The sequence below is a fragment of the Buteo buteo genome, chromosome 4, assembly GCF_964188355.1.
Source record: "Buteo buteo chromosome 4, bButBut1.hap1.1, whole genome shotgun sequence".
In the NCBI taxonomy this organism is placed as follows: domain Eukaryota; kingdom Metazoa; phylum Chordata; class Aves; order Accipitriformes; family Accipitridae; genus Buteo; species Buteo buteo.
Genome location: NC_134174.1, coordinates 37,759,239 through 37,783,693, shown reverse-complemented (window position 1 = coordinate 37,783,693; position 24,455 = coordinate 37,759,239). Strand labels below are relative to the sequence as shown.

The window sequence follows — 24,455 nt, the reverse complement described above, 5'->3', positions numbered from 1 at the left end:
CCTGTTTCCCACCATACCTTCTCCTAGATGCCACCCCTTTCCTCCAGAAAGGTTCCAGTAAATGTCTTTTCCAGCTGCAAGTACTGCCTGTAACCCGTTCAGAATAGGCTGCCTCCAACAGCTCCTATAAACCTTTCCTAAGCACTGACACACAGAATGCTCAAGTGTGAGACAACGTTGTCCTGAAAAAGGATTGAGTCCTTTGATCCTCATCTCTCTCTGAAGGGTTAAAATAGGAAATATAAAGTGACTTTATAGCTTTCATGCCAAAGGCACTTTTAGGACCTTTAAAAAAAACCTACAGTGTGTGGAGTTAAATTTTCTATAGGGTAGATAGTTACGGGAGAAAAATGTTTTGTATGGTAAACAGCTTTGAATAACTATGGCAGTAATTTTAAAATTGACACTTGCCAGGGAAGAAACGCACCTAATACAGAGTCATGAATATCTGACGTATAAAAGTTTTTATGTGCCTGTGGTGGAAGTAGGCAAATTTGTCGTACCTGCACAGGTGCTACTGAGGGTCCCAAAAGATAGTTCTCAGTCTTGTGTTGGTGAATAACTCTGAAGAGACATGTCTACTTGCTGCCTTGAAAACTAACAGCATTCTGTGTAGTTCTTGAGGGCAAGTAAGTACTCTCTCCCCCTTCCTGTCCCTATTACTTTGCTGGTGCAATCTAACTAAATGATCCATCGTTTTTGTTCTAGGAATTTCACAGTACTATTTGGTGCCTCTTCCAATAACTTTCTCCAAGATAACTTTTATAAAACCATGATACAAACAGAAACAACTCTGAGCAAGATAAATTCTTAATTTCATCTTCCCTTGCCAAAAAGTTTACAAGATCCAGAGCAAAATAACATTATTTCTGTCTCAGCTAATAAATGGCCGGACAGGTTCATTTCAAATTTGACAAAATAAAATTGAATCAAATTATTCTTCCCAAGTGTGTTCTCTTCTGTTAGTGTGAACATATTTGCAGTGGTTACAGGGATGATGTTACCTTCTGAGCTTTGAATTTGGAAAGCATGTTGTTTATAAAAATTACTTAAAATTGATCTATGGAAGTCAGAACTGCCAAAACCAGTAGAACATCACCTAATTCCCCACACATTTTGATCTTCAGTGTTTCTTATTTATACTACATGCTAGAGATGAAACTGGCACTCACAGAAGGAATAAAGTTGAAGCAATGGAGATTTTACTTCCTCTCCATTTACCTAATTAAATGCGTCAGCAATACAAATGTCCTACCCAGTTCTTGAGCCTAAGGATATATACCATTTTTCAGCTATCCTTGCTCCTCAGTGCCTCCAAAGATACAGGTGATGAGTTGCCAGGTACAGTCAATGGATGCTGTTTATTCTAATGTGAACGTTTATTTTATGGAAGATGACAAGCTTTGACAACAGAAACCAAGCCATCCATTTCCTCTGCCACTTGCTGTTATTCATTAAATTGACTTATCCTCTTTATTTTTATTCTCATGCCTTTTGAATAATGTGACAAGAATGCAATATGATGCAAGCTTTCAAATGCCCTAATGCCCTCTTTCCAAATCAGTGTCTTTTCAGTTGTAGTCAGGATTTGGATACACTGAGGCACAGCCTAATGGTTTTTCCCCAAGAATCTACAAAAGGAAATGTATATCTTGAGAAGCTTTGGTAGCCTCTTGCAGCCTAGATGAAAACAAACTGCTCAGAATGGGTTAGACCAGATCCCATCAGAGGATAGCTGGATGCTTTGGTTCTGCTAATCAGAAATTAGCAAAATACAGACCACTAATACATTGCATTGTGGCAGTTTTGCTGCCTGTGCATTCATTCAATGTTTACTTATTTGGGGTGGGCAAAAGCTATTTCCTGTAGTAAGTATTTACCTTCACCACAGCAGATAAAAATGGTATTAACTTTGGCTGAGAAGAAATGTGTCACATACCTTCTGGTGGGGAATTACAGCCCTGGGAGAGTCAATTCTGGGTGCTGTGGTTGAAATTGGCACTGGACGTTTAGATCTGCAGACAAAAAAAAAAAAAAAAAAAAAATTAGCAACGTGGACCCCTATTTTTCAGCTCTAATTTAATGAAAAAATGCTGCTTCATCAGGAGTGAAAGCTAAGCATAGCCTAGACTTTTTCTAGTGATCACCATGCTTTTTCTACATTCTCATTTATAAAGGTCTTCTTAAATGTGAGAAAAAGTTCAATATAATTTCTTTGAATGATGAAAAGCCACTAGTTACAGAAGCAGCCCTGACTTGGGAGAGCATCCGTTTTCCAGTACCTTGTGACAAACTGCATTTTCATGGATGACAATCAGCCACAACCAGACAAATTCAGGTTTGGGCAGCACTCTGGAAAAAGGGACTTAGAAGTGTTTTAAAATGCAGAGACTAAACTTTAGTTTAGCATCTCAAGATCAACTCCTCAAAAGATTATTACTTAATAGCTTAAACTGTATAGCAACTGCCATAATTTAAACCTCTCTGCAGGAAGAAACATGGGCTTCATTTCACAATTTTGTTTCAAAAGGGGCAGGTCACTACTGGATTAACCACACTCCACTCCAAATGCCTACCTTTCACGTATTTAACAAATATACGTACATGATAATTTAAAAAACAAACCCAAACCCAACTAAAATGCTTTCAAAACACACAGTTTGCCCTTTCATTGGAACACAACAAAGCAAGCACCATGACAAATGCTAACTGAAGCACCCTAGGATGTTCAGGTAAGCGAAGATGTGTTTGTGGGAGGTGTTGCAAGAACCTGCATAGTGTTGAACATCCCCCTGAAATCTTTCCAGTACACATGGGATCACCAGAGAAAATGAAATGAAAAATGTAAAAATAGTAAAAAGAATCAGAATTATACAAGTAATATCCTATTGCTAACCTACAGATCAGGATTATGCCTGGAATTTTCATCTTTAAAAAGTGCATTTCAAAATTAGGACAAGTACAAAAATGAAATAAAAATACTTAAAAGCATACAAATCAAGTAAAAGTGACTGGGACATTTGGAATTGTTTGCATTAGACAGGAGATGAATAAGGGAAGACATTACAGAGGCTTAAAAAATAATGAATGTTAGAAAAAGGGAAATAAAGCTATGTTCCTGGACATTAAGTGAAATTGAAAAGTCAACACATATAAAATTGATAAAGGCAAACATTTTTTCCTAGAGTACTTGATTAACCTGAGGTCAAACTCATTGTTACACGACATCATTGAGACTATGAGAACAGCAGGATATCAGAAAGGATTAGATATTTATACTTACAACAAAAAACCCAACAGCTGCTTTAGATTGGGTAAAAATAAGTAGCCATACAGATTTTCATTTATCATGGCACAACTTAAAAAACTGACAGTGGAAGACCTTCTGTGCTAGGTTCATTATTTCCTTACTGAGGGTTGTGTTGCACTTTCCTCTGAAATACTTACCAGTGGCATCTATCAGAGACAGAAAGCTGAGCTAGACAAAAACTGGGCTCATCCATAGTGGCAATCCCTGCATTAATACCTAGCTTCACATTGAGCTCCGTATTTAGCTTTAGCTGCCACACATGAAGTATTTCCATAAGCAGGAGTAAACAAACAAACAAAAAACCTAGGAAAAAGGAGTAATCATTACAGAAACTGGAAGATTTCCATATAGAAGATATGAAAATTATGCTACTTCGAGAGCCGAAAACAAAGGTGATGTAATAGATGCCTACCTCACAACGAGATTCTATGAAAATGAACACAGTTTGAGGAGACAATGAAAAGTGGCATTTTGTTAAACAATAGGTAATTAACCTGTGAAATTCACTGACAAAGCATTCCTGAAACGAGAGGCTAGAAAATTGTAAAAGGCACTAACATTGATACTTACAGCTGGAATGTATCACAATATACTCCCTAAGACATAATTATCTGAGAAATATATTCCTTGAGTTCTAAGAACAAGAGCTAATCACTAAGTGCCTAGAACAAACTTGCCTCAGGTGAGTTACTACCTGATCTTCCCTCACGAGTGAGTACTGTACCCTTCCTCCAAGCATTTTAGCTTAAAAAGAGAAACAATAAATCATATTCATGAGACATGCACATGTACCATGAAAGACATCACAAAAGAGAAAGTAAAAAAAAAAAAAAAAAATTAAAACAATCAGCTGCAGCCCAGAACACAGTCAGAGTTGCTGAAAATTGACTGCGACAATTTATGAAAGATTTAGGGGGAGATTCTGATCCTCCTTCCATTGGTGTCATTTCTGGGTACACCAAGGTATTTCTGTGAAGTTACATGGGGGGACCTGGGCATGCTCAAGACCACAGCTGGACAGAGCACACGCTAAGTGTCCCCTCTGCTCTGCTCACTTATCATGAATTTTAGTGCCAAAGTTGCTCAGCACTGTAAACGACGTTTGTCACGTACAGAGGTATAGCAGACAACCACATACGGCATGTTTGATGCATAACTGGAAAATACTTGTATTTGCAGCAAAGGAATTTATTTACCAAACTACTCCATCACTTCTGTTGTTTATGTCTATTTTTCCTCATTCATTACCTAACCACAGAAGATGATGTCAAAAATCTGTATTTCTTCCACATTACTGATAAGCTACATCTGTCATTCACAATGCTATCCAACCAAGATTTTTATTTCACACTGACTTTGAGGTTTCAAGATGTTACTTTAAAACAATAAGGTTCCTACATAACTCTGCCCTGGATGTTTATAGCTTTGATATTTAAAAAAAGAATGATGAGGCTTGCTAGATTTAGCAGAAGCTTGCACCAGAGAAAAGGGCAGAAGAGGTGAAGTCAATTTGTGGAATGAAAGTGTATGCACTTACAGAATAAAGTGATTATTTACATAAGAGCCATTACTCCTCTGAGAAAAACATCTGCAAGTTCAGGACATTTTTTTTGCTCCCTCTTTTGCTAGGTGAATCAAATCCTGCAGCAACACAAGTTTGCTTATCAAGTGATGATGGTGCTGTTGTAAACGTGTTTGTCCAGGTTTACATTTTAATCCACTGATTGCAAAATTATTTTATTCCAAACACTCAGGGAGTGTACTTGCCTAGTAGGGCTATGAAGAGGATGAAAGTCCAAATTTCACAAATGACTGTGATAATTTTAGATTTGATGTTGAAATGTTCCATCAAGATTGTTTTTCTGAAGCAATTAATTTGATTTCAACTTGTAGACATTTTCTTCTATATTTTCAAAGTTAAAAATGGAAACAAAAAACCTCATTTCAAAATGAAAACTCAAAACAGTTTTAATGATGACCAAGTACATTCTGGTATTTTTTTAATTGTCCTCCTTTCCACAGATACACTTCCCCTCTCCCTTAATACTGGTTCTCTTTGTTAATGAAGTTCAAAAACAAGGTGGATGCAGTTTTTCAATGCAGTTCAATTTAGATAGCAATTTCTACTTGTTCCCACCTACCTAAATATATCTTTAATTGAAGAGCACTTGACTTCAAACCTGGTATCTTTGAACTCATGACAAAGGTTCATTAGGAGTCAACTGCACTAAGAGAAGCTGCCTGCCTAAGGAAGGGCTGCAAAAGAGTTCTGTAATGCACTATCAGTTTAACCTGTGTCCTCGGGGGAGCACAACACTGTAGTTGCAGAGAGGTGACATGATCTATGAGATAATAGCACTTTTTCATCTTCACGTGGCTTTTTTATATTTCGTATCTTCACCAGTCAGTGTCTATCTTCTCTTTTCTAATTCTCAGGACAGCTAAAATCAACATTTCTTTTCTTAACTGTAAGTTTTTGCTTTCATTTTATTACACGAGCGCTTATTTATACCTTGTTGAGCATCTTAATAATTGCATCTTAATATTTCAACCACTAGAAAATGAAAAGGGGTCAAGTGCATGGAAAGATAATAAAACAGATTAGATTAGGGTTAGAAATGCTTAGAAAACATTTTACATGCTTTACTTATCACCTAATTGAAATGGAGTCATTCTGGAGTGGAGCAGGTGAGCACATAGTAGGATGCAAAACAACAGAGCATGTGGAATTGGGCTTCTGGTATGTATCTGTTTTAATGCAATAATATACCTGACAATTTAGCGGGGGCAGGGGGGGAAGAGACATAAAAGTGACAGACTAAATATTACTCATAGTTATCAATTTGAGGTGTCCAATTAATAAGTGCTAAGATCAATAATGTGTCAGTTAAATCTTCAGGTAAACAGTGAATTAACAAGCCAAACAGAAGCTGCTTCTTGTTCGTAAATCTTGCACAGAACATTTTGAGTCTTGTGATATCATGGTTTAATTCTCTAAGCCCTGCCTGGGACATCAGCAAACAGTCTTAGTGACTCCAATGAGAATTGCAAAGACAAACCCCTGAACATTTCACAATACTTCAAATATAACTGCGATCACTTTGGGGCTAGGATGAGACCTACTTTCCCTCTCTCAGGGTATCATCTGTGCCTGCAATAAAATTGAAAAGTATTTCCACCAGCAGCTTTGCTCTCTATATATCAATGGTGAACGCAAATATTAGCATTTGGCTAGATGAGTGATTTGTTAATTATTTCCCTGCATTGTGCTGCACTCAGATTGTAAGACAGGCAATTATGCTTTCCAGACCTAATGTTCATATCCACAGCAATATACAGACAAAAACTTCTTATGCATAAATGGCACCAACCTAAAGGTAAGTTGCTATCCAAAAAAAGCTATGAAAGATAATTTGTTTAGAAGTATGTAATACCCATTTTCCCTTAGAAAGGATCACAGTAGGGGCAGCCACAAACATAATGGGATATATGGGGAAAGGAAAAGGGAAGAAGCCTTGGAGGTTTTTGTCAAAGGAAGGAAAGGAAGGGAACTGGAAACAGTATGTGTAAAGCTGAGATTTTTGAAAACAAGTAGGTATTAAAAGATGTTGGAGAAGCAAATTCTACTCTCTTTGACCCTTTTTACTTCTGTTGCATATGCACAGTGCCTGTTGCATCTTCATAACTCTTCCCCTCCCTCCTGCTATGCAAAATCCCTTCTTTCTTGTACTGCCCCACATTCTGCCCTCCAGCCTGTTCCTTCCTGAATGGAGCAACTGGCTACTGATGCCTCCACCTCCTCTTAGTTGACTCCGCACCAACTCTAAAATTCCTCCATCCCAGCAGCTCATGTGGGCAAATGGGGAGGCTCTGCCAGTATCCCTGCAGCTCTGCTCTGTGTGTGATAGTTCTCCAAAAAGCACTAAGTATGGATGCTGAGCACATGCCTGGCACTGACCCAATGCACGTAGCAAGCTCTACACTTAACCTCCATGGAGCATGGACACCTTTTTTTCAGGCAGGTTGTTTTTCTTGCTGTCCTCTTCTTCCTGTCTTTGCACTATTTTTAAACCATTTGCAAACCTTTTTTCTCCTTATCAGTACTGAAAACTCAGGTAACCCATCAAGAAATGTGGGTTCATTCCCAGGAAATTTCATCCAATTGTAGAACTTGTTTATGCTGTCATGGATCGAATTTGTATGTAGAGGTGTATTGCCATCCACACTGTTGAAAAAATACATTAATTTATATCAAATCCGTAACTTTGTTTCTAAGTAGTAAGTAGATCATAAGAATTTGAAAATGAGCTTGCTTTAATGCTGAATTACCAAATAGATGATGCTAAAGAGCCAGCTCCAGAATCAGGGAATCACAGCTGAACTTCAAAGATATGATGATTCACAAAAGAATAATATAAAGCTTTGTAACTGCCTTCTGTTCATACAGAGGAGTTCAAGTGTTGTCCAAATCCAAGCAGACTTCTAATACTATGCAGATGAAGTCTATTTTTCCCCTTGCCATTCAACATTTTCTAAAAGCAAGAGCCTAACTCAGGATACTTTGAGGTTCCTGACCACAAATTACTTACTTTAGATTCCTGAAGCTGTTAATGAAGCATACTTAACTGATTTTCCTGTAATTCATCTTACTTGGGATGTGGACCTTACAGTGTGCCACGTGGCTTTTAGAGCATTTCTAATTGACATAGATGGGAGAGAAAAATTAGTGAACATGGATAATTAGATCTTAACTACAGTCTGCCTCATTTAGGCCTTCCACTTTTTCTGTCTCCAAACTAAAACACTTCAATGAGCTTTCCATTAATGCCTGTATCTGAGAGACTTTGACTGGAAACATAACTTTATGTCTTAAGTCTTAAGACTGCTAAGTCAAGAAAGGTAGCCAGGACTTGTCATAAGAATTTGTTTCCTTTTGAGGTACTCAAGTACTGTTTGAAGTTGTCATTACCGTAATGCAGAAACACCATGGGGCCAGCCTGTACCCAGTGCTCAGTATGGCTGTGCTGCAACAGACACCAGCCAGGAAAGCACAGACACAAAGAGGTGGCCAACCCCTGAAGATACCTGGAAGGCAGGCAAAACGGACCTTGGTGTATCTCTGCTCCCGCTGTAAGAAACAATGGTGCCCCCAATGATTAAGATTTTGTGAAAAAAGAATGAGGCCTGACAGCTCTTGTAGTGGCTGGTGGGCAAGAAACACCTTAGTAAAAAAGGATCCAAATGAAACTATGAACCTCACATGCACAAATAACGCACTACAAGATTGATCTAGTAAAGCCTTAGTATTTTACCTGATTGAATGATTCCTCATTCCACTTCTTAAAAATACTGTATCATCCATTCCAATTAGCTTCAAGTGTGTAATTTACATTTTGACATGACCGTGCTTAAGCTAATCAATGTTAATCAATAAGAAAAGGTCCCAGCCCTAATACGTTGTGACCTTCCTGTCTACCATAACATTTTGGGTAACATATTGACATTGCCATTGCAGAATGCAACCAGTAACTGTTTGTCTGAAAGATTACAACTGTCATGTGTACTTAATAAGTTGTGTCAGCCCATTGACTCTGGTGAGATGTGCCCGTGATATCCATCTTGACCTTTCCATGGTGAGTGCAATACAATATGTGAAAAGATTCACATGGAGATTATCTTTAGCTCATCCAGAGAATATTTCTCAGACAAATAAAACAATGATTTTTAATCTCACCTCTAAGATGGTATTGAGGCGGGGGGGGGAAGTGATGTGCACTCTGAGAACAGTTCTAATCCCCAAGTAGAATCTTCTTGTAATGAAAACTTCATTGCCCTTCAAAACCTTGGCATATACCCACAGGTTCCAGGCTCTTTTCTAAAACTAATGAGGACACTTTATGCAGTGAGTATAAACAACAGTCCACTCAATTAAACTGCTCATGTAAGGAATATATTTATATTTATTGCAGTGACTGACATTGATATTTTATTTCATTTTCCATGGAAAAAGCTGCTCATTAATTTTAACAGCATTAAATGTTACTACTCAAAGACAGTAACTCACAGCCCTGTCCAAATGCTAGCCTGAAACCTATTTACAAATACTACTGTCCTCTCATACCTACGTGCAGAGACAACTGGGCATGCAACGGGATTCACCTCTATTTCACAAGGAGTGATGGAGGACCACCTCTCTCAGCGTATGGTAATACATGTTAGCTTCCTTAATCCACTAGTGGAATACGTCTTTTTCAATGCTTTGAGCACACAGTATCATCACAAGTTTGGGGAGGAAACCTTGGCTATTGGAGGTAGGTGGCTCTCAAAAGTTCTAGAGTCACATGCCCAAGCAAAATAAACTAATTAGTATCACATGTCGCATCCACCATTAGTGTTCCTCTCCTTTCTCTACTAATCTGCTTAAAATTTTGAATTTATACACATTGTGATTCAGTAAAGCAGGTAAGCAGCTGTTTGACTACTCTGCTTTTATTGTCTTTCCAAAGGTAGACTTTGTAATACCTCTCTTGAGTACAGGTACATACAGACTAAGATGCTCACTGAGTGAACTGTGGAGGGCTCCAACACAGACTGTCCACATGGTCACAGATCTCAGTAACTGGTCCAGTCTAGATCGTAATTACTCCAGTAAACATCACATGGAATATCTAACATTGCACCAGCTTTGAATGTATTTCTTTCTGATATTTAGCCAGTATTTTCTTAATTTAACCTTTAAATCCTGCTGAGAATCACACTGGCATTTTTAAACATAATTTCTGTAGAACTCAAAGGAATGGCTTAAAGGACAGAGCTTCATTTTTTAATTTTTCTTTTTATACTCTGATTTGATTTTTTTAAGTGTCATCTACTTTCAGGCTACATTTCTGTGGCAATATGAACATATTTGTACCTGAAAATATGTTGAGTCCATCATTTCTGGTGAAATGTTATCAAATACAAATGGCATATCTTTGTCAACAGTTAAGGCTGAGTTGTTAAATACTGTGTTCTGATAGGAGGCAGGCATTCATATCCTTAAATCCAGTCTGACATGGTCACAACCATCTCACTTCTGCATCCAGTAATTCAGAGATCCTTTCTGGAGTCTTGATACGGTCCTTGTTCCCTAAACTTTTAAGTGCTGCTATGCTAGCTATTGAGTCCCAGGTGGGACTCCTGAGTGTAAAAGTGTTGCTGCAGCCTCACCCAAGGAGCAGTCATTTGGTACTGGGCATTCAGTTTCCATAGTTTTAAGACTGCAGTCAGAAAGGCAGGAACAAGCAGGGAAAACTTCATCACTCCAAGAATGGATATCAGGAGATATATTCACAATGCTGAACACGAACACTAGCAAATTATCACTAGCATTAGTGTTCCTTTCAAAAACAAGTCACATTCATATGGGCTCAGATTCTACCTCTAGTATGTAAGCAGTCCCTGAATGAAAACATCATTAGTCTGATTAATGTAATGGAATCATTCAAATAAGGGAAAAAAATTCCAAATCCATATTTTCATTTTTCTGTTTGTTTTTACTAATCATGTCCTACAATGCTTTTAGGAAATGTTTCTACAGAATAGTCTGAGTACCACTATTTCAGATCGTGCTTTCATCAATATTGTTTATATAGTTTTAATTTACTCTTAAACTGGGATAGATATCCTCTTCTAATTCTTCTGCGCATAAAGGCAGCCTAAATCTGTTTCTGATTTAAAACGTGCCCATCAGCAGACCTAAAACATGCACAGAATTGGTTACTATTCACAGCTTCAGACAAAAGAAAGCAGTTTACAATAACCACTGAATTCCCCTTGCTTGCAGTTCGCTGTCACCACATGCTTTATTTATAGTAGGCCTGAAATAAATACTGCAGGATCAGCCATCTTTTGGTGCTGCACAAAAAAGGAAAGCCATTAAATATTTACCATAAGTCTCTCATAGCTTTGCCTCTGACACTTTCCCTTTCACTAGAGAAAAGGATTATTTAGCTCATGATTTTCCAGCAAAAGGCAGTCAGTTGTGACTCTCGGGAAGTAAATGGTAGCATCATTGGCACACCCTGGGAGGGGGAGGTTGTGTCAACGCACACCAGCCACAGAAAGTCTGCACCTCCCCTGCTCCCCTCCAGCAGCATAGGGTGACGCCAAGGCAGGAGTCTTCAAGTGTCACAGGAATGTTTGTGCCAGCAGAATGAGGCGCACTCAAGTTACAGCACTTTCCAAAACTAAGCCAGTACATTTGGTGAATCCTTTCCAAGGAGCCTGATCAGATTCCTTGAGTTAAGATCAAATGAATGTTGCGGATGCTCCAGTGAAACGTGTTGACAAATAATACTGCACTCTTGTGCATTGCATTTACTGTGAATTTAAAAAAGAAACCCATTTGTATGAAATACAAATAGATTTTGCATGCATTTTGGTTTTCACCTGTGAACTGAATACTGTAGGACAGTAAGTTTATGGGCTAGTATCCGTGGGACAACCAGCCAGCCAGTTAAAGATGAACTTTGACTGGCCGAGAACTAAAATGCCTGGGGGCAGCTGTGTAGCTCAGGTAACTCATTAGAAACTGATACTGAAAAATGACTGAGAACTAAACTCCAGGAGGTCACAAAAAGATTAAAAGCAAAGCAAGGTCTTTTTCCACCACAACCCAGGTCATTACAGAGTATGATCATAGCCTTCCATAGCATTGCCTAGCAGAACTAGCACCAATTGCCCCTCAGTACACCTAGAGTAATGTAGGTTTCTAAGGAACAAGCTGCATCTATACAAGTATCTAATGTTTTAGAATATTAGCCTTGTTTGCCTGAATGCTATCATGCCTCATGGAGTTCTACTGGGTAATAACGCACAGTGCCAAAGACATTTCTTCCCTTCTCCCCTCACTGCTGCTCTCTTTTCTTCAGCAAAAAAGAATTCACTTCCTAGATCTATTTCATCTTCCAAATGGAAGGAAGCGAAGCTGGTCTGGAGGGTCCCATACCTTTCCACACCACGGGATCACAGGTCTCTTTCTTCAGGAATGGTCCAAATACTTCCAACTCCCTGCCACTTGCCTGTCTGCATCATTTAACTTCACAAAAGCAGCACAGGGAGGCACGCTGCAGGCTCTGGAGAACTAGGCAGACAGACTTTGAAAATGAGCAGTCAGAAAATGCAGCGTTTCACTCAAGCCAGTAACAAGACAAGTTCTGGCTGCCTGATCAAACCTCTGGCATAGCTGGCGAGACCTCCATCCTAATTTTGTGGTTTCACATGAAAACATAGCATGGGTGAGTTGATAAGAACAAATTTAACAGGGAGTTTAGGGAAGGAAGCTGTCAAAAAAAAAGACTTGACATCCACAAATTCCTGAACCCATAATGGGATATCCACATGACTAAAACATGGAGAATTCCACTCAGGCCAGCACTAAGCACTCATTGAAGAGCTATGTTAGTGTACCTTGAACAGTGCAGATCGATGGTACTTGAAAAAACCTAGGTTTGTAAAGCCGGAGAAGTGCAGACTCTCATTGTTTAGGCAGGCAGGTACAAATGGGCATTCTTAATGCTTCCCTTCTGCTATGTTTGATGTCTTGCAATTTGATGTCCTGCACAAGTGCTGACACCATGTACAGCTTTTCTTGACAGCCAAATAAAATATAACCAGTTCCCCACCCTGAAAAAGAAAACCCACAGGGAACTTAAGTGTGATAATAAAAGTGAGTAGCAGCAAACACTGTCTGATCTGTCAGGTTATAAACAATGCTCATGAAACCTTCATGGCCAGGATCAATAAAAGGAAAGGCCATCGCTCTTGAGAGCCACGAGCCATTAGAAAAATAAAAAGCTTTCTGTCTCAGAGCATTTACGTCTAGATTTCATGTTCCACTGCTTCTTCCATGGCCTTATAGACTAAACAAGCAAGTTCAGTTCTACTTCCAGTGCTGCAACAGTGAAACCAAGCCACAGATTGCCTGGTAAGGCATTCCATGACCTTGAAACATATCCTGTAGAGCCACGTGACTACTTCACATAAATGTCCATCATCAAAATTTAGGGCTTAAGTTGACCCATCACAACAGTCAATTTCCTAATGCACAAACATGACTTTTCCATTTGAAAGGATTTCTGTTTCCAAACTTTTATGCAAATTAGATAACTGAGTTATCATCCCTGATCTTTATGGAAAAAGCTTTGTTTTTCCATAATAGTAGAACACTCCACTCCAGTTTCATTGCTGCAAGCCATTTCTAAAAAAGCAAAAATGATCTCTCAGCACAGTCATTCTCCTGGTAACCAAGTCCCAGGAGATTTTGCCATTCTCCTGTTTTGTTCTTATTTGGTTGAAAATTACCATCACTAGCGAGTGCTCCCATATTTTTCACGTTAACTATTCTTCTTCTCACCAGTACAATCTTTGTAAAATTATTTTTGTTGGAAAAAAAGGATATTTCATTGAAAATTTCTGGCAGGTGACTAAACTGCCACAATGTTTTTGTACTTAGGTAAATTAACCCATTTGTGCCTAGGAAAAATGATTTTTCAAGGTGAGATTAATCTAAGTTCCCAAATATTGTGGAGATGCCTTTCGTTCAAGACATTGGGATACTGGATCTTTAATAGGGTTCTATGCACATGTCAGTTGGCTGAGATCACATGCTGATGGGGTTTAGCTTGTATAAATACTGAATTGTGGAAAGTGAAAGCCAGCTTAATGCCTCTGAGTACAACTTTTTGAATAGCCCCTAATCATCTAAGAAACAACACTTAAAAAAAAATTACTTTTCAGTCTTTGTCACTTGTTTTTCCCATATAACTCTAGTGAGGCTGAATGGGTAACCAATGTGAACTAATAGCTCACATCAAAAAGCAACTGTCATACCGAAGAGGAGATTCTATGAATTGTATGCATTTAGAGCAAAAGCATAATCTGTGAAAGTTCTCACTTGCTAACAAAGAAGTTGTCTGACCTATTTGTGCTTAATAGTATTTCATATCACTTTATGCTGTTTTTCTTCTTTTCAAAATGGATCTTAACTCATCTACATCTACTATCTATGCAGGCATATTTCAGTCTGTGCAACACTCCATTACTGCTTACTTTGCTGTTCATTATCCACATAAATTGATTATCTATTGTTTTGGAACCAAGAGACAAGCCAATCCTCAGAAAGATAAAAGAAACAATAGATAGAGCAAGAAAGCAATAAATAATGATACTTCCACTAGAATTATGTGGACAAAGAATAATGTATACCACAATAAATAAAGCTTTAGCAGTCTGAAAATACTTTAAGCAAAACTAACAATTACTTCAATCAGTAAACAATAAATAAGCTGTCCTGGATGCTGTAAAACACCTTTTTTTTTTTTTTTTTTTTTTTTAATTATGTGGCCACTAAAGTTGCTGGCAGTGTAATTTAGAGGTCAGCAAGTACAAAAGCACAACGATTACTCACATGAAATATCCCTGCCAACACTTGATCAAAATTACTGTTTTAAGTGACTCAAATGTGTGATATGTATTAGGATAATCTGGTTTTGTCAGTCACAGATTTGGGAACCCTTCCTCTGTGTGGAAGGAGAGTTGATGGTTTGTAGTTTTAAATGTCAGGCCATACAGGCAGCCACTGGACCACTTTTCAGGTCCAATATTCAGGAAAATTAACTCCAAATGTGCAACAAGCCAAAGCACAATAAGAAACATTTTCTCTCAATGTAAAAACACAAGGATCCAAGAGAAAAGCAGACAGAAGTTCTGAAATAAATTATCAGAAACGACTTTCCTTAACTTTCAAATAGAAAATAATCCAGAGCAGTGTAAATATTTTTTAAAAAGATAACATACTTATATTCATAACATCACTAGCATTCATTAGAATGGAGCAAAAAGAAGCTGGAGTGGGCCACAGGATGAGAATTCAACTACATGCAGCAAGACAGTGCCCCATCATCCCTCAACAACTTTGGAAGACCATTTTCTTCTGGCTTCTGATATAAAGCCCATTTCAGTACATTTAGGACTAGGCTCCTGGTCTCTCTTTAATTTTGGCTGAAAATCTTGCCTAAGCACACGAGAGGCACACATGCACATCATACAAGGTGGCAGAAATTATTCCATGCATCTCCCTACCTCCCTTGCATGCATTGAAACTGCTGGACCACACCCTTTGAGAAACATCTCAAAGATTTTTCTTTGAGAAAACCTGGAACATCTGAAAATCTGAAGAGCTTTAATTTAAACTCTTTTCCAGGAACTATATTAAGTCATACATTTCAAGGGAATATATGTCTACCCAGTGTCCTCACAGAAGCTAACAAATATGTTTCAATTTTGTAAGCATCTGTCTACTTTGTGTACTTATTTTGTACATTACCTGGAACACCCGCTTAAAGATAAACCTGAGAGTTACAAAGCCATATGGGAAATTCAGCCACACGTTTTGCTTTAGAGTACCCTGCTTTGTCTTGGAAACCTCAGCTAAAGATCTTTTTCCCTTGTTAGTCTGTTCCTGATACTGCTTAGCTCAAGTGTACATCCATGTATGAGATCTTCTGGTATATTCTCAGAAATTTTACTTCCACATTACAACCTGCTTTCTGTACCAGTCTTTGCCTAGCCTATACAAAAATTATATTCTCCACAACACAGTAAAAATAGCAGTTACTTTGCTTTATATAATCATGGAGCTTCAAATATTAATGCAACTATTATAGAAAATCAGGTTATCTGACTTGAGAACAAGTTACCTTGGAAGCAACAGTAACCAGGAAAAATTAATAGACCTGTTATGTGAAGAGATTCTGCTTTCTCAATGGCAAGACTTCTATCACATCTCTATGAGAAAGTCTGCCCTCTCCAAGTTCTACTGACTTCCTTTCCTGCACTCAGGCTACACCTTTCTTATTCTGTCAGATGCAGAGGCCACTTTCAAACTCACAGATGCCAGACCATTAACACAAATTGTCAGCCTGCTGTGATTATTCACAAAGTGAATGACAGGTTCCTCCCATGTACTCATAACACTTGTTATGATAGTCGTTTCTAGAATAGTTCTCATAAATTAACCAAACAAAACTGTGTGTTGTCCACATGGGAATAAGCAAAAGAAACATCACTGTTGGATTTATTTTTTAACAGAAGCTTGAATGGATATGGGATTACACCTGTACTGAATAGGCTAAATTCCACACAGATACACTCAACATATCAACCATACTGATTTCTGTAAGAATCCATGCTGATTTCTACAAGAATCGGAGCAGAGGCTTTCAATCTCATATCTGTGCCATGAACACTTCAAATAAATCTAACAGGCAGAGATAAAACACTTATATTCCTTAGTCACAAGTTTCATAGGATGTCCTTAGGAATGCAAAGACTTTAACTTATATCAACGTACTTCTGAAGAGTGAGGCTCAAGTTGTGGCTCGCTGACTTGATCTTGTTCTGGGCCTCTAAGTGGGTCATGCTGTCAGTGTTGACTCCCTCAATGGCTACGACAAGGTCCCCTTGGTTCATCTGTGACTGTGCTGCCTTGCTGCCAGGAGTGATCTGTGTGAGAAAAGCAAAAAACAGGAGAGTCATAGCAGGATAAGTCATTCTGTACACAAAGCACTTACAGAGAACTCGCCCAGAACTATAATGAGGAATAGATACAGCAATAAGTACAGTAATAGATACAATACTAGCTGTGTCTATTATTGTATGGGTGGAACAACAAAATTTATGGAAATTAAACAAACTCAGAGTTAGCTCGCATTTCTGCAAAGGTCCAGGACAACACCTACTTGTCATTACTTCTGTTTTGAGAGGTTAAACCCAATGTAGTGGTTCCCTTACCACATATTATCTCCTCCTCAAGGGGATAATTATCACTATTTATATTGCAGTAGTATATAGAGACATTACTCGGAAGCAGAAAACTAATGAACCACTATCTACTGCATGATTTTATTGTATTTTTCCTCCTAAAAGCCATTTTTCCCAAATTAATTCATTATATTGAGCAGACAGAAAATGAATGTGTGTGAGAGGCCTTGGACATGCTTTGCTTCTTTTATAGTGAGCTTTATAGGAAATCATTCTGCTTAACCTTCCCCACAGACAACTATAGCTCCATTACCAAGATAGATTAGTGCATACTCAAGGTGACCTCATCAACCTGTGGGACATGACACTCTACAGACAGACCAGCACTTTTAGAAATAAGAAGCCACAGTGCTTCAACTACAAACCCAACTACTGAGAAAACAGTTCAGAAATTCTGGTCATTCACTATGGCATCGCATTTTGTTGGCTCCAGATGCCTCATGAACGGCATCTTCTCTGAATGGACGGTATCCTGATCTCAGTTTTACACAGCCCTCTCAGCTTGCATCTGGATGACATTGATACAGTACAGCTACTTATGAAACTTGACTCCATTAGGGAACTCCAACTAAAACAGAAGGGCCTTCACATACCATCAGCCAGACAAATTTTAGTGGGCACACCAGAGTTGTGCTCTGCTTTCAGCACTCAGTACTTAAATGGTACAGACATAAGCTACAGGCCTTTGCTCTTATTTTTAGGTACTCCCTTACATTCCTCACTTCTAAGAAAACCCAAGGATAATCTGAAATACAACAAAGGCTGCAGCTAAAAACTCTTCCTTCAGCACAGTGAACATAAAAGAAAGATGTGTCTGATTATGAGCCATATTTCCTGTCCCGGTTTCAGCTGGGGTAGAGTTAATTGTCTTCCTAGTAGCTGGCACAGTGCTATGTTTTGGGTTCAGTATGAGAAGCATGTTGATAACAACTGAAAACATCAGTGTGTTGCTAAGTAGTGTTTATACTAAGTCAAGGATTTTTCAGCTTCTCATGCCCAGCCAGCAAGAAGGCTGGAGGGGCACAAGAAGTTGGGAGGGGACACAGCCAGGACAGCTGACCCGGACTGGCCAAAGGGATATTCCATACCATGGGACGTCATGCCCAGTATATAAACTGAGGGGAGTGGGGGTGGGGCGATCGCCGCTTGGGGACTAACTGGGCGTTTATCGGCGGGTGGTGAGCAATTGCACTGTGCATCATTTGTATATTCCAATCCTTTTATTATTACTCTTGTCATTTTATTAGTGTTATCATTATCATTATTAGTTTCTTTTTTTCTGTTCTATTAAACTGTCCTTATCTCAACCCACGTTTTTTTACTTTTTACTTCTTCTCCCGATTTTCTCCCCCATCCCACTGGGTGGGAGGGGAGTGAGTGAGCAGCTGCATGGTCCTTGGTTCCTGGCTGGAGTTAAACCACGACATTTCCCCTGTGAATTCAGTCAGGCTGAAACTGTGAAGTTAAATTCCCAAGGAAACCAAAACCCAACATAAATCCAAATGCTTTTCCTCATCAAGTGTGAAGTTAAATTCCTTAACCTGCCTTCCCTAATATGACCTCAAAACACTTAAAAATGTGTACATAATCAAACCAAAAAAGTCCTTCCAAAACAATTCCATAAACTGCTTGTTGTGCTCCTCCACTTACAAAGACAAAGAAGAAAAAAGGAAAAATAACCCTTTCTTAACACCCCGTTAAAGGTGCTCAGTGTTGAGGCTGGCAGTCTAATTGACAGTGTAGTCTGACAATGGGAGTTGTCAATTTACTAGAACACAGGCTCTAGTATCAGGGTGCTAGAATACAGCACCCTGAATACTCAGACACTCTACTTAAAGAATAGAGATTACTTTGGAATTAGGCACTGTAAATAACATCCCAGAACTGATCTGACTGGAAGAGACAGCTTTCTATACCTTTTCACTAGAGATAAAAGCAGTAAGAGTTATATGTTTTCTGAGTGAAGGACAGCCACAGATAAAATGTTCTCATGCAAAGTAAAGTTGACTGATAATAGCAGTGCCATTCCCTGATGTAGTATTCTGGTGTTAAGGCATTGACGGGTGGGGAAACACTTTGTGGTGGTTTCAGTGATGGAGTTTTATTCTGCAGGCTAATGCACCCTCATAGAAAGAGATTAGTAGAAAGGGATTCATATTACAAGCATAGCTTTCCTAACCTATTGTGCAAACATTAGCTTCCATGCATTTCATTGACTTGCATTGTGCAAAGTACACAAAAAACAGAAGCCTATAAAGAATATGGATTATTTGCATACCCACATGTACTTGTATAGTTACTAAAGGACCCTTCCCAGCTCAACCCCCCCAGTATGTCAAGAAACAGAATCTGCAATAAAATAAGAGGTCAGGAAAAGGCAAAATGTGAACAAAAGCCAAAATCAGATAAATTAGTAAGACTTGAATTTGTCAAGTAGGACACTTCAGTCTTTCTCAATTTATCCTTTTTCTCTATTAACATAAACTGTTTGCCAGTCAGGTAGACACCAAGGCTTGAACTTTCTTGATAAAGATTTTTTAATAAATAATCTTCACATATCACTTTTCTAAGACACCACTTTTTACCTCCTCATGCAACATGCAAGTTCTTGCCACAAAACATTAACCGTGTGATGCCGATACTTGAGTCTCCAGACAGCTGGTTCCAAATGCTGGGAAATCCCCCATTTGCTCATCAGGAACAATGACTAGTTTTTGAACACCAACCCAGCTACTGAAAGTCAAAAGTCTGTCCTAATTCAGGAATTCCTACTTAACACATATACCTCCTTCCACTCCCCAGTGATGCTTCGAACAAAATAAACCCAGAGAAGCAGAGCTTTCACAGAAAGCGTAAAGAAGTCTGGATCTGGGACTAGTTTAAGATAGCTGTAACATACTGATTTCCCTCTAAGTTTCTCCGATTTCTGCTTTTTGCAGCCCCAAATTTAAATGTTATACCTTAAAATAAAGATAAAGCAGGTAACTACAACTGTCCTAGAATTAAGAGTCAAATTTAGAGGGAGGGGATGGTTGTAACTAGTGACCTGATTTCACTTACTCTAGTGGGATACTTTCTGCCTAACACTTTTAGAAAACACTACCTAAATGAAAAATATATTCATCAGAAGAATCTATCAAACAAAAGGTCCTGAGTAACTTTGAATTTGTGATTTATATGAATTTCTAACTATGGCCATTGCAATGCCCTTTCTGAGGCAAAGAGCTACAGGAGAACCACACTGTGAAAATTAAGGAAACAGTCTCAATCATGGCTTACCAGCCAGTGTTACTTGATTTGAAAAGGAAATGAAAGGGATTTGTACTCATCTCTTCAGCTAAGTATAATGGTAGCAAATGTAGGGCTGGATTCCTTCATACAGCCCTACCTTTCCAATTCCCATTTCAGGACCCAGCACTCCATGGATGTCACTTTACCTCTAAAATTCAGCTTACCCTAGCTTCATAGACAGTAAAACTCACAAGTATAGAAGATGGATCTAGTTTACTGTAACTGTAATTCAGAACTATAATAAGTATCAGGAAAGAATTACTTCTTCCCCCAGTCTTCCCACTGGCTAAGAGCATGCTATGTAGATTATTTGGTTCTGTAGAGCTTTATATAGAAGGCATTATTAAAATCTGGATGTATAATCTGTACAAAATATTCAAATCAAAGTACCTATTATACCTATTTTAGTTATAAGCTAACAGGCTTCTCTGTGAGACTTTAAACTGAACCACAGCATGCATTTACAGCAGACGTTAAGAACAGTCAGTAATTGTTGGGGACAAAATACCAATGTACAGATGGAGATACAGGGCAGCCAGATCTGAAGTGTCAAGGCACATTCAAGACTATCTTGTTCCCATTTTTAAAGATCCAGCAGAAAGGAATGGAATGCAAAGTGTTTATCTGTTCATATTTTCCTTTGAAAATTCATCTCTGATCTACTAAAAATTTACTAAATATAATAACAAGCAGAGAAGATCTCACTGTGTCTTTGTAAGATCTTTACGGACTGTTTTCTATTTAAAAAGGTTTTTAAAAAATATTTTTTTAAATGAAGGTTGAATGTTAATTAGCCCTTGGAATTAGTCTGCAAGTCCAGATCTGTCTACACAGTACGTTCTAGTTTGCTCTCATCTTAGCCTCTCTTGTATTAACAGAAGTAACAAAAGTAGACAAATATAGTACTGTCTAGGCCAAATATGCATTTTTCAATTTGACTACCAGTTTTTTTTCTCAAAACATCTCTGGGAAAGATCTAGACAGAACTATTCCAGAAAACCTTTGTAACAGTCTTAACTCACTTGCTCTGGATTACAATATAGCTTTCAGATGCCAGATGTTGCAAATGCCTTTATTTAAAGCTACAGTGAGATGTTCACCACAGATTCAAGGTATAGCTATTTCTGTCAATTGATTTACAAAATCCAATCCAGGGTACCACTGACAGATCTAATTTTAATAGTATTTCTTTAGCGCCTCAAGCCCAAGCACAGACTTCATCCTGAAAAGCCAAGCATCTTTCAGCTTTCTCAGAAAAGCAGAACACTTGCTGCTTCAGCAGTGTGAATTTTCAGCCCACAAATTTCCTACAAGGCAGACATCTGACTTCCAACATCCCCAGCTTACAGCAAGTGGGCAGGCTGGAAGTATCACATGTTGCTTTCAATGTACTACAGAGAATTCTTACTACGCTCTGTTGTGAGCAGATCTGTATACTGGGTGAATATATAGTACAACAGTGACAGCTGTGCCCTAAAAAATAAGTCTGCACTGGGTTCAGAGTACATACTACTTAGCAGGAGCTCTGGAAGGCAGTGTACAAAGTGCAGCTGCTGCACCACCTTGAGAACAGCACATGTTCCCATCCAAGCCCCTCAGCTACACTCCAAAGTGGGAGAGATAGGGATCAGGCAGCATTTGAGTGGCTGAGTGTTAAAATACTAACAAGAATGCTTGTATAAACAGATGGATGGACACAGCTTTCCTACCCCAAGGAACTCCTAATTTACAAGGCAGACAAAAATACATAGGGAGGCCTATACAACTGAGAAGGTGTTAATATGGTAGCTTGCAGCATTAGCCAGGGCCACTTCTTTTTCCAGGACTTGAGCTATGTCTAACCCCTTCCTGACCCCAACCCCCAAATCAACAAGTTATATTTTCCGCTTCTTATTTAAGAGCAACATTTCAGAGAATCAAGTATTCACTAGCACTAGAAATATGCTAAAGCACTGGGAATCAATACCCTCTCCTCTTCAGGATCTCTGAAACAGAAGAAAATATTAAAAGAAAATGTTCCTTTCCATCATCAGAAAAGCTAAAAATCAGAGACAGGACATAAGCTATTAGTTACTGGCGACTACAATATACTCTTACAACAAAAGGAATAGGCAGGCACCAAGGATCACAAGAAAATATAGTATGTTTCCTTTATGGAGAAAACACCATTTAAATCTCCCTCTGTTAAATTTTTGCAAGTGGGTTTTTGTATAAATGCCTCCAACAAACCTTCATAGGCTTTCTAAGCACTGAGGCTTGCAGTGCCCAGGCGTGGCAGCAAAACTTCTTCGTTTTACACAAGGGAGCACAACCTTCTGAAAGGAGGAGAAACATGCTTTGAAATCCCACCGCAGAACACTTACACTGAACTGGTGAATGCTCATAGGAATCCAATTAGTTATCTCTGGACTGGAGACATCAGTTCCTCTCCCATTGTGAACAAGTTAATTGAGGAAATTTATATTATTGTTTCCTAAATGAGTCACTTGCCAACCCTGTCCCCACAATAAACGTGTAACAGCTCCAAAGGGAAAATCATGGGTTTTCTTAGAAAATAGAAGACAACTCTGGACAAAAAAAAAAAAAAAAAAAAAAGAGCAAAGAAAAGGAATAAAGCCTACTGGGATAAGTCATCAGGCAGAAATTCACCATTTTATTCAATGCATTGCCAGAAGGCATAAAACAGGAAAGAAGAAACAAACAGCCTAGATAACCTACAACATAGAACAAATACCCCACTGTCATTGATGATGGCTTTTATACCTTTTAGTGTCAGATGGGAGAGCTGAGCAAGACCAATTCAATGTAAAGACAGAGGACTGTAGGAAACTGGAAATGAAGGTCCCTGCACATATCACTAAAAACCCTAAAGAAAATTCCCTTTTTGCAGCTACCATTTTACTAAAGAATATGTCTCTTGTTTTCAATTTACTACCAGGCTTTACTTTTTTTCTCCTTTCTGTTTTTTTTTTGTTTGTTTGTTTTTAATGAGACAAGAAAACGTGCTATTTAAGACCACTCATGGCATCTGCCGAATATGCCACTGACACCTTGAAGAGCTTCCCTTTATATTAAACAGAGCTGAGCTGGCAAGCTGCAGAGACACTCTGAAGTGGCCTCTCAAGCCATGCTTCATCTGTAGTTAGGAACGGAGATTACAATACATGTGAGAACACTCAAAATAGCTTTAATCTACCTCTCTTGGGTACTAGGAACCACAATGCCACAGCACCACAGAGATTTTGTGGGACAGCCAGTCAAGTACTTAGAATTCAGGACACCGTGTGCTGAAATCTGTACTGCAAGAGCAGAAGGGCTGCTGGCACTTGAGCTAGCCAGCTTACCTCGGTCTTGGGTAAGCCGGGCCATGCTGGAACGATACCACCTCAATTAACACCAGAAATTGTCCCTCTGCTTAATGCCTTTACAAGGCTGCTGTTCATGCACAATATGTAGACTCTTCAAGGAAGAAGACAGACAGCAAGCCCTTCTTGCCAAGCTAAATAGACCCAGGTGATGAAAATAAGCCAAATGTAAAAGATTTTCACCTGGAAAATAAAAGGAAGTGTATAGGCAAAGCTTAGGGGATCACCCTAGGAAGGCTTTGGGAATTTTTTGAGAGTGAGTGTGAATGCTCCTGTCCCTGGTTGGAAGGAAGATCATTCCGTTCCCTGCCTCAACTCCACATTATCTGATTGAAAAATTTTCAATCCTTTGTTAAAAAACAAAAAAAGGAAATATTTTGGAGTTTGCAGCTTAGCCTGTTAGAAGCATGACTCATCTATGTACACCAACTACACAGATGATAGTAAAATGTGGATGTGGCTTTTTAATAGAATGTGTTGGCATAGCTAGAAGACTATGTAGCTCTCTAAATCTTGTATGGTATGACTAACAGTAATCTCTCTTCTCCCAATCTTAATCTAAGAATAGCTGTTAAATCTATTCAGTCTATTCTCAGCATCACGTACTGTGCCAAGATAGTGTGTGC

At 38.6% G+C, this 24,455-nt stretch overlaps 1 protein-coding gene across 14 annotated transcripts in view; it reads right to left on the bottom strand.

Annotated features, from left to right (window-relative positions):
* The window catches only part of LDB3 (LIM domain binding 3), a 130,476-nt gene that overhangs the window by 72,369 nt on the left and 33,652 nt on the right, over positions 1-24,455 (bottom strand). For all 14 annotated transcript variants that reach the window (XM_075025547.1, XM_075025545.1, XM_075025549.1 and 11 more), the window contains 2 exons: positions 16,704-16,855; positions 1,940-2,015 (listed from right to left, as the gene is read on the bottom strand). In XM_075025547.1, the coding sequence (XP_074881648.1) occupies positions 1,940-2,015; positions 16,704-16,855 (228 nt within the window). The remainder of the gene's footprint in view (positions 1-1,939; positions 2,016-16,703; positions 16,856-24,455) is intronic.